General features: G+C 52.0%; 1 protein-coding gene across 1 annotated transcript in view; it reads left to right on the forward strand.

Annotated features, from left to right (window-relative positions):
* Window positions 1–10858, forward strand: part of LOC137543862 (WD repeat-containing protein 90-like) — a 73467-nt gene extending 62609 nt beyond the window's left edge. Inside the window, exons 13-18 of the mRNA XM_068264932.1 lie at window positions 96–241; window positions 1712–1769; window positions 5175–5293; window positions 5376–5537; window positions 7419–7505; window positions 10657–10858. Of these exons, the coding sequence (XP_068121033.1) occupies window positions 96–241; window positions 1712–1769; window positions 5175–5293; window positions 5376–5537; window positions 7419–7505; window positions 10657–10858 (774 nt within the window). The remainder of the gene's footprint in view (window positions 1–95; window positions 242–1711; window positions 1770–5174; window positions 5294–5375; window positions 5538–7418; window positions 7506–10656) is intronic.
* Window positions 10859–11337: the final 479 nt, after the last annotated feature.

Raw genomic sequence — 11337 nt, forward strand, 5'->3', positions numbered from 1 at the left:
GTCTGGGGAGGCGGAGCTCTGAGCAGCAGTCAGTGCAGATGCTGGGCCATGTTGTGATTTCTGTATCCTGGATGATGCTCCTTTGTTCCCTGCAGGTGTCGACGCTGGCACTGAATGGAAGCTGCACCCTCCTTGCCTCGGCACAGACCGGCAGCCTCGGTATGGTGCGCCTCTGGCACTTCCAGAAAGGCACGTGTCTCACTATGTTCAGAACCCACGCCCACTCCGTGTCCTGGCTCAGGTGAGAAGCCCCGCCCCTTTATAGAGCGCATACGTGTCACCTCCCCCTTCCCATCACACCCAGTGTCCCGTCTCAGGTGAGAAGCCTGCCCCTTCACAGAGCGCATACATGTCACCTCCCCCTTCCCATCACACTCCGTGTCCCGCCTCAGGTGAGAAGCCCCGCCCCTTTACAGAACGCACACGTGGCACCTCCCCCTTCCCATCACACCCAGTGTCCCGTCTCGTGAGAAGCCCCGCCCCCATATAGAGCGCATACGTGTCACCTCCCCCTTCCCATCACACTCCGTGTCCCGCCTCAGGTGAGAAGCCCCGCCCCTTTACAGAACGCACACGTGGCACCTCCCCCTTCCCATCACACCCAGTGTCCCGTCTCGTGAGAAGCCCCGCCCCCATATAGAGCGCATACGTGTCACCTCTCCCTTCCCATCACACCCAGTGTCCCGCCTCAGGTGAGAAGCCCCGCCCCTTTACAGAACACACACGTCACCCCCACTAATTACATGTAGCCCCTTTACAGTGCAGTGTTCAGGATGCCTAGCGTGATGTCCAGTTCATTATTATTACTACAGATAATTGGTTTCCTATCGATCCCCCAGTTGTCTAAAAACTGCTGCACACAAGTCTCACATTTATGCCGTCTTACTCTATCTGGGCCGGTCAGAGAATGGAGCCACTAGCAAATCTCACCCCTTATGAGCAGGACTGTGCAAGGTGTGCGGTCCCCGCCTCTGGCCTGACTGGAGCCGCCCCTGGCCTGACTGGGGCCGCCCACATGGCCTGACTGGGGCCGCCCCTGGCCTGACTGGGGCCGCCCACGTGGCCTGACTGGGGCCGCCCACGTGGCCTGACTGGGGCCGTCCACATGAGTGGAGTGAACAAACACTGGAATTTTCAGCAGTCGGTGACAGTGGCTCCCTGTGTGCTACTACACTCGCATCCCTGTGTGTGTCTGGCAGTTTTCACTAGTTTTGGAAAGCTACACGCAGTCTACATGATTTATGTCATTTAGCTGCATATTCACATATGACCTTTAGGGGGAGCAGGTGTGCCAATAACTCACAGAACCGTCCACACATTTCAAGTTCACCCGGCTAACACAACAAGGACCCCAATCCTCTCACATACTTACCTCTGCAAAGTTTTACCTTTGGGAGTTTCATGTCTCTCTGGCCCCCACATTCCCCGCCCCAAGTGTCTGGCTCCTCCTCCCACCCCGCCCACCTGTAATTAGCCAGACTCTGCTCTCTTAGAAGGAGGATGAGGGTAAGACAGGCCCTGCCCCCTGTGTCACGTCCCCAGACCTCCCATTATGACCCTGAGCCTGGAGCCCTTTCCTGTGTCCGCCATTAGGAGAGTCTGCAGCTATAATTACTCCTGCCCCTTGTAGGGGAGATAGTGAGGTCTGCTGGTAATATTGTTCATACACTGGGGACTGTTATATACTCACCACCCTCTGTTCTCTCATCAGCTTCTCCCACAGCGGCTCAGTTCTGTGCGGTGTCGGGAAGGACGGACACGGGAAGACGGTGAGTACGGTTATCGGTATTCCCGGCTAAGGCTGTTGATGCTTCCTAGCTTCCTAACACAAGAGAACCTGTAAGGTGTGTCAGAATGCTGTGTGTAACCCTCAGGTGATCAGACGTCTCTCCCCTCTGAGTCTGGCCATGCTGTGGTGGTGGTGGTGGGGTGCTGGGTAACCTGTCCGGTATATCAGAGCCTTTTGTAGAAACCTCAGGTCAACCGTTTCCTAGAACGTCTCTCCTCTGAGTCTGGCCAGGCCGGGGGTGTGTGGTGTGCTGGGTAACCTGTCCGGTATGTCAGAACCTGTCGTATAATCCTCAGGTGATCAGACGTCTCCTCTGAGTCTGGCCAGGCCGGGGTGTGTGTGGTGTGCTGGGTAACCTGTCAGGTATGTCAGAGCCTGTTGTATAAACCTCAGGTGATCAGACGTCCCTCCTCTGAGTCTGGCCAGGCCGGGGGGGTGTGGTGTGCTGGGTAACCTGTCAGGTATGTCAGAACCTGTCGTATAATCCTCAGGTGATCAGACGTCTCTCCTCTGAGTCTGGCCAGGCCAGGTGTGTGGTGTGCTGGGTAACCTGTCAGGTATGTCAGAGCCTGCCGTATAATCCTCAGGTGATCAGACGTCTCCTCTGAGTCTGGCCAGGCCGGGGGTGTGTGGTGTGCTGGGTAACCTGTCCGGTATGTCAGAACCTGTCGTATAATCCTCAGGTGATCAGACGTCTCCTCTGAGTCTGGCCAGGCCGGGGTGTGTGTGGTGTGCTGGGTAACCTGTCAGGTATGTCAGAGCCTGTTGTATAAACCTCAGGTGATCAGATGTCCCTCCTCTGAGTCTGGCCAGGCCGGGGGGGTGTGGTGTGCTGGGTAACCTGTCAGGTATGTCAGAACCTGTCGTATAATCCTCAGGTGATCAGACGTCTCTCCTCTGAGTCTGGCCAGGCCAGGTGTGTGGTGTGCTGGGTAACCTGTCAGGTATGTCAGAGCCTGTTGTATAAACCTCAGGTGATCAGACGTCTCTCCTCTGAGTCTGGCCAGGCCGGGGGTGTGTGTGGTGTGCTGGGTAACCTGTCAGGTATGTCAGAGCCTGTTGTATAAACCTCAGGTGATCAGACGTCTCTCCTCTGAGTCTGGCCAGGCCGGTGGTGTGTGTGTGGTGTGCTGGGTAACCTGTCAGGTATGTCAGAACCTGTCGTATAATCCTCAGGTGATCAGACGTCTCTCCTCTGAGTCTGGCCAGGCCGGTGGTGTGTGTGGTGTGCTGGGTGACCTGTCAGGTATGTCAGAACCTGTTGTATAAACCTCAGGTGATCAGACGTCTCTCCTCTGAGTCTGGCCAGGCCGGGGGTGTGTGTGGTGTGCTGGGTAACCTGTCAGGTATGTCAGAGCCTGTCGTATAAACCTCAGGTGATCAGACGTCTCTCCCCTGAGTCTGGCCAGGCCGTGTGTGTGGTGTGCTGGGTAACCTGTCAGGTATGTCAGAGCCTGTCGTATAAACCTCAGGTGATCAGACGTCTCTCCCCTGAGTCTGGCCCGGCCGTGTGTGTGGTGTGCTGGGTAACCTGTCAGGTATGTCAGAGCCTGTCGTATAAACCTCAGGTGATCAGACGTTTCTCCTCTGTGTCTGGCCAGGCCGGGGGTGTGGTGTGCTGGGTAACCTGTCAGGTATGTCAGAACCTGTCGTATAATCCTCAGGTGATCAGACGTCTCTCCTCTGAGTCTGGCCAGGCCGGGGGTGTGTGTGATGTGCTGGGTAACCTGTCAGGTATGTCAGAACCTGTCGTATAAACCTCAGGTGATCAGACGCCTCTCCTCTGAGTCTGGCCAGGCCGTGGGGGGGGGTGCGCTTGGCAACCTGTTAGTTGTGTCGTATAATCCTCAGGTGATCAGACGTCTCTCCTCTGAGTCTGGCCGGGCCAGGTGTGTGGTGTGCTGGGTATCCTGTCAGGTGTGTCAGAGCCTGTCGTATAAACCTCAGGTGATCAGACGTCTCCCCTCTGAGTCTGGCCAGGCCGGGGGTGTGTGTGATGTGCTGGGTAACCTGTCAGGTATGTCAGAGCCTGTCGTATAATCCTCAGGTGATCAGACGTCTCTCCTCTGAGTCTGGCCAGGCCGGTGGTGTGTGTGTGGTGTGCTGGGTAACCTGTCAGGTATGTCAGAGCCTGCCGTATAATCCTCAGGTGATCAGACGTCTCCTCTGAGTCTGGCCAGGCCGGGGTGTGTGTGGTGTGCTGGGTAACCTGTCAGGTATGTCAGAGCCTGCCGTATAATCCTCAGGTGATCAGACGTCTCCTCTGAGTCTGGCCAGGCCGGGGTGTGTGTGGTGTGCTGGGTAACCTGTCAGGTATGTCAGAGCCTGTCGTATAAACCTCAGGTGATCAGACGTCTCTCCTCTGAGTCTGGCCAGGCCGGGGTGTGTGTGGTGTGCTGGGTAACCTGTCAGGTATGTCAGAGCCTGTCGTATAAACCTCAGGTGATCAGAAGTCTCCTCTGAGTCTGGCCAGGCTGTGGGGGGGGGGGCTTGCGCTTGGCAACCTGTCAGTTGTGTCGTATATATTGAGCTCACACAATGCGTTTCGCGTGTTTACACTCCTTCTTCATCAGGTATATGTTTGTTTTATTTCTAGTCATTAGGCATATTATGTAGGTAATGAAGCGGGAATGTACGCACGTTAAATGGGTTGTTATTGAGGTTGATTGCAATAGACTTCTTGCCTGATTGGCTATTGTGGTTCTTTCATTTCCTTGAGTGGAGAGGTTGGATTTTCACCCACATTTTCAGCCTAGGGAATGTGAGAAGCCTGGTTGCTGGCGGACACGAGTGGGGTCAGGCTGGAGTTCTCCACCAGCCATTCTGTGGTTTGCTGGTTCCTTGTGCGGAGCTGTCCTTTCCATCCAGGATACTGCTGGACTTACTACTTGTGGTTTCCTATCTGGTGAGTCCCGCAGGACACGCCTCTCACATGGTCACAGTAGTCCACATTCAGGAGTTACTGATGTGGCCTTCTCACAAATAAGGGAGCGATGTGTTCAGCAGCACCCCCCCCATTCTGCAAGCAGGGAGAAATAGTGACGGATATCTGAGCGCTGCCATAGGCTGTTCTGGGAATTACTCTATAGCAGCACTCAGAGAGTAAATAGGGCGCCAGCAAACGATGGAGCCCAAATTACGAGATAAACACTGGAATTCAGCCACCAGCAATATCACCTGAATTGCTTCTTACCTCTGAGTCCATGGCACCTAGAGGGGAATAGTAATCTACGCCGCTAGGACTTGTGCAGGAGCAGGGGAAGCCGGCTTTACCCTGCGGCCTAATCTCCTGCCACCAGTTTGGATGTATGCCCCCATTCTCCCCTGAGAGTTTGAGGTCAGACTGCACCACTGTTGCAATAAGTGTTGTGTTTTGTTTGGGCAGATGGTGGTACTGTGGAACACCTCGCAGGCCGGTCGCAGCGGGGAGGTGAAGGTCCTGGCTAAAGCTCACACCGACGTGGACATCCAGACCATGAAGATCGCCTTCTTCGATGACACCAGGTAATGGAGCGCTCAGGAGGGGTTGATGAGTGATATCTGTCTGCATTGTACTTATATATCGTATTTTCCCTGCACACTACAGGATGGTTTCCTGCGGGAAAGACAACGTGCGTCTGTGGCGAGTGCGCAGCGGCTCCCTGCGGTCCTGTCCCGTCAATCTAGGAGAATATCACCGCTGCGAGTTCACAGACCTGGCATTTGAGGCTGTGCACAGTCCGGAGAGGGAGCCGGAGGACCGGACACTGTGAGTAACGGAATACTCGGCACACATTGGCCAATCACGGATGGAATCCGCCGCGGTCGCTGCTCATTCCTTGTCATTGTGTGTCCTCCGCGATTGCTGCTCATTCCTTGTCATTGTGTGTCCTCCGCGGTCACTGCTCATTCCTATTCATTGTGTGTCCTCCGCGATTGCTGCTCATTCCTTGTCATTGTGTGTCCTCCGCGGTCACTGCTCATTCCTATTCATTGTGTGTCCTCCGCGGTCACTGCTCATTCCTATTCATTGTGTGTCCTCCGCGGTCACTGCTCATTCCTATTCATTGTGTGTCCTCCGCGATTGCTGCTCATTCCTATTCATTGTGTGTCCTCCGCGGTCGCTGCTCATTCCTATTCATTGTGTGTCCTCCGCGATTGCTGCTCATTCCTATTCATTGTGTGTCCTCCGCGGTCACTGCTCATTCCTATTCATTGTGTGTCCTCCGCGGTCACTGCTCATTCCTATTCATTGTGTGTCCTCCGCGGTCACTGCTCATTCCTATTCATTGTGTGTCCTCCGCGGTCACTGCTCATTCCTATTCATTGTGTGTCCTCCGCGATTGCTGCTCATTCCTTGTCATTGTGTGTCCTCCGCGATTGCTGCTCATTCCTATTCATTGTGTGTCCTCCGCGGTCACTGCTCATTCCTATTCATTGTGTGTCCTCCGCGGTCACTGCTCATTCCTATTCATTGTGTGTCCTCCGCGGTCACTGCTCATTCTTATTCATTGTGTGTCCGCCGCGGTTGCTGCGCATTCCTATTCATTGTGTGTCCGCTGCGATTGCTGCTCATTCCTATTCATTGTGTGTCCTCCGCAATTGCTGCTCATTCCTATTCATTGTGTGTCCTCCGCGGTCACTGCTCATTCCTATTCATTGTGTGTCCTCCGCGATTGCTGCTCATTCACATTATTTTTGTATCCGCAGCTATGTGTGCAGTATTCATGCTCTTTCTGTATCCGCAGCTACGTGTGCAGTATTAATACTCTCTCTGTATCCGCAGCTACGTGTGCAGTATTAATACTCTCTCTGTATCCGCAGCTACGTGTGCAGTATTAATACTCTCTCTGTATCCGCAGCTACGTGTGCAGTATTAATACTCTCTGTATCCGCAGCTACGTGTGCAGTATTCATACTCTCTTTGTGGCCGCAGATACGTGTGAACAGTATATACACTCCCCCCTCGCCCGCAGCTACGTGTGCAGTATTAGTACTCTCTCTGTGTCCGCAGTTGTGTGCAGTATTAATACTCTTCCTGTGTCCGCAGCTACGTGTGCAGTATTAATACTCTCTCTGTATCCGCAGCTATGTGTGCAGAATTAATACTCTCTCTGTATCCGCAGCTACGTGTGCAGTATTAGTACTCTCCCTGTGTCCGCAGCTACGTGCAGTATTAGTACTCTCTGTGTCCGCAGCTACGTGTGCAGTATTAGTACTCTCTGTGTCCGCAGCTACGTGTGCAGTATTAGTACTCTCCCTGTGTCCGCAGCTACGTGTGTAGTATTAATACTCTCTGTATCCGCAGCTACGTGTGCAGTATTCATACTCTCTCTGTGTCCGCAGCTACGTGTGGACAGTATATACACTCCCCCCTCGTCCGCAGCTACGTGTGCAGTATTAGTACTCTCTCTGTGTCCGCAGCTACGTGTGCAGTATTAATACTCTCTCTGTGTCCCCAGCTACGTGTGCAGTATTAATACTCTCTCTGTATCCGCAGCTACGTGTGCAGTATTAATACTCTCTCTGTATCTGCAGCTACGTGTGCAGTATTAATACTCTTTGTATCCGCAGCTACGTGTGCAGTATTCATACTCTCTCTGTATCCGCAGCTACGTGTGCAGTATTAATACTCTCTCTGTATCCGCAGCTACGTGTGCAGTATTAATACTCTCGGTATCCGAAACTACGTGTGCAGTATTCATACTCTCTTTGTGTCCGCAGCTACGTGTGGACAGTATATACACTCCCCCCTCGTCCGCAGCTACGTGTGCAGTATTAGTACTCTCTCTGTGTCCGTAGTTGTGTGCAGTATTAATACTCTCCCTGTGTCCGCAGCTACGTGTGCAGTATTAATACTCTCACTGTGTCCGCAGCTATGTGTGCAGTATTAATACTCTCCCTGTGTCCGCAGCTACGTGTGCAGTATTAATACTCTCTCTGTATCCGCAGCTATGTGTGCAGTATTAATACTCTCTCTGTATCCGCAGCTACGTGTGCAGTATTAATACTCTGTGTCCGCAGCTACGTGTGCAGTATTAATACTCTCCCTGTGTCCGCAGCTGCGTGTGCAGTATCAATGCTCTCTCTGTGTCCGCAGCTACGTGTGCAGTATTAGTACTCTCCCTGTGTCTGCAGCTACGTGTGCAGTATTAATACTCTCTCTGTGTCCGCAGCTACGTGTGCAGTATTAGTACTCTCTGTATCCGCAGCTACGTGTGCAGTATTATTACTCTCTCTGTATCCGCAGCTACGTGTGCAGTATTAATACTCTCTGTATCCGCAGCTACGTGTGCAGTATTCATACTCTCTCTGTGTCCGCAGCTACGTGTGCAGTATTAATACTCTCTCTGTGTCCGCAGCTACGTGTGCAGTATTAATACTCTCTCTGTATCCGCAGCTACGAGTGCAGTATTAATACTCTCTGTATCCGCTGCTACGTGTGCAGTATTCATACTCTCTTTGTGGCCGCAGATACGTGTGAACAGTATATACACTCCCCCCTCGTCCGCAGCTACGTGTGCAGTATTAGTACTCTCTCTGTGTGCGCAGTTGTGTGCAGTATTAATACTCTTCCTGTGTCCGCAGCTACGTGTGCAGTATTAATACTCTCTCTGTATCCGCAGCTATGTGTGCAGAATTAATACTCTCTCTGTATCCGCAGCTACGTGTGCAGTATCAATGCTCTCTCTGTGTCCGCAGCTACGTGTGCAGTATTAGTACTCTCCCTGTGTCCGCAGCTACGTGTGCAGTATTAGTACTCTCTGTATCCGCAGCTACGTGTGCAGTATTAATACTCTCTCTGTATCCGCAGCTACGTGTGTAGTATTAATACTCTCTGTATCCGCAGCTACGTGTGCAGTATTCATACTCTCTCTGTGTCCGCAGCTACGTGTGGACAGTATATACACTCCCCCCTCGTCCGCAGCTACGTGTGCAGTATTAGTACTCTCTCTGTGTCCGCAGCTACGTGTGCAGTATTAATACTCTCTCTGTGTCCCCAGCTACGTGTGCAGTATTAATACTCTCTCTGTATCCGCAGCTACGTGTGCAGTATTAATACTCTTTGTATCCGCAGCTACGTGTGCAGTATTCATACTCTCTCTGTGTCCGCAGCTATGTGTGGACAGTATATACACTCCCCCCTCGTCCGCAGCTACGTGTGCAGTATTAGTACTCTCTCTGTGTCCGCAGCTACGTGTGCAGTATTAATACTCTCTCTGTGTCCGCAGTTATGTGTGCAGTATTAATACTCTCTCTGTATCCGCAGCTACGTGTGCAGTATTAATACTCTCTCTGTGTCCGCATGCTACGTGTGCAGTATTAATACTCTCTCTGTGTCCGCAGCTACGTGTGCAGTATTAGTACTCTCTCTGTATCCGCAGCTACGTGTGCAGTATTAATACTCTGTGTCCGCTGCTACGTGTGCAGTATTAGTACTCTCTCTGTGCCCGCAGCTATGTGTGCAGTATTAATACTCTCTCTGTGTCCGCAGCTACGTGTGCAGTATTAATACTCTCTCTGTATCCGCAGCTATGTGTGCAGAATTAATACTCTCTCTGTATCCGCAGCTACGTGTGCAGTATCAATGCTCTCCCTGTGTCCGCAGCTACGTGTGCAGTATTAGTACTCTCCCTGTGTCCGCAGCTACGTGTGTAGTATTAATACTCTCTGTATCCGCAGCTACGTGTGCAGTATTCATACTCTCTCTGTGTCCGCAGCTACGTGTGGACAGTATATACACTCCCCCCTCGTCCGCAGCTACGTGTGCAGTATTAGTACTCTCTCTGTATCCGCAGCTACGTGTGCAGTATTAATACTCTCTCTGTATCCGCAGCTACATGTGCAGTATTAATACCCTCTCTGTGTCCGCAGCTACGTGTGCAGTATTAGTACTCTCTCTGTATCCGCAGCTACGTGTGCAGTATTAATACTCTCTCTGTATCCGCAGCTACGTGTGCAGTATTAATACCCTCTCTGTGTCCGCAGCTACGTGTGCAGTATTAGTACTCTCTCTGTGTCCGCAGCTACGTGTGCAGTATTAATACTCTCTCTGTATCCGCAGCTACGTGTGCAGTATTAATACCCTCTCTGTGTCCGCAGCTACGTGTGCAGTATTAGTACTCTCTCTGTGTCCGCAGCTACGTGTGCAGTATTAATACTCTCTCTGTGCCCGCAGCTACGTGTGCAGTATTAATACTCTCTCTGTCCGCAGCTACGTGTGCAGTATTAGTACTCTCTCTGTGTCTGCAGCTACGTGTGCAGTATTAATACTCTGTGTCCGCAGCTACGTGTGCAGTATTAATACTCTCTCTGTGTCCGCAGCTATGTGTGCAGTATTAATACTCTCTCTGTGTCCGCAGCTATGTGTGCAGTATTAATACTCTCTCTGTGTCCGCAGCTATGTGTGCAGTATTAATACTCTCTCTGTGTCCGCAGCTATGTGTGCAGTATTAATACTCTCTCTGTGTCCGCAGTTGTGTGCAGTATAGGGCTGCACGGTTTTTCGGTTTTAAATTGAAACCGCGATTCATTAGAAGACGATCTTCTGATAGTCAGTTTTTTGTGAATCGCGGTTTTGCCTGCCCGTACGGCTCTGGCCGCCCGAATGCATTAAATTCTGAATGCGGAGGGAGGCTGGGGGCGGATCCACAGCTGTCATGCATAAGATTGCTGCTGATTGGGCAGAAGCTGCGTACAGCTTCGCCTACTGCCTGTTAGCGCATGCTGCGGGTCATGGGGTGACACAAGTGAACTAGGAAGTACGGAGGGAGGACTCTGCCGCTATAGGAAGTACGGAAGCCCCTGAGGACTCTGCCTCTATAGCGGCAGAGTCCTCAGGGGCTTCCGTACTTCCTAGTTCACTTGTGTCACCCCATGACCCGCAGCATGTGCTTACAGGCGGTAGGCGGAGCTGTACGCAGCTTCTGCCCAATCAGCAGCAATCTTATGCATGTGTCCGGCGGGATCGTGCTGATGCCTCCCATGATCAAAGAAGGAGATGAAAGGGCCAGCGGGGAGGATAATTACAGCGGCTACTCCTATCCCACTTGGAACCACCGGCTGGGGATCACGCTGCTGCTGGGTTAATGCCGGTAACCGGGTATGATCAGAGGGCCACATTGTGGATCATTACCGCGGCTATTGCCGCTTGGAGCCACCATGGATCACGCTGCTGCTGCCGCCCCACTGCGCACCTCATTGGAAACATTTGGACCAGCCTGGACCCCCAGACAGCACCCAGCTACTGCCACCCAGGCTTGTGAGATATCATGTAATATAACTTTAGTGGTTAGTTACTGTAGCTGGGAGGGGGAGGGGGTTTTATGTAATGTAATGCAGTGTAGGGAAAAAAAATCGTGAAAAAAATCGAAATCGCAATTACTGAGATAAAAATCGCAATTTCAATTTTTACCTAAAATCGTGCAGCCCTAGTGCAGTATTAATACTCTCCCTGTGTCCGCAGCTACGTGTACAGTATTAATACTCTCTCTGTATCCACAGCTATGTGTGCAGTATTAATACTCTCTCTGTATCCGCAGCTACGTGTGCAGTATTAATACTCTCTC

Source organism: Hyperolius riggenbachi, unplaced genomic scaffold (assembly GCF_040937935.1).
Source record: "Hyperolius riggenbachi isolate aHypRig1 unplaced genomic scaffold, aHypRig1.pri scaffold_264, whole genome shotgun sequence".
Lineage (NCBI taxonomy): Eukaryota > Metazoa > Chordata > Amphibia > Anura > Hyperoliidae > Hyperolius > Hyperolius riggenbachi.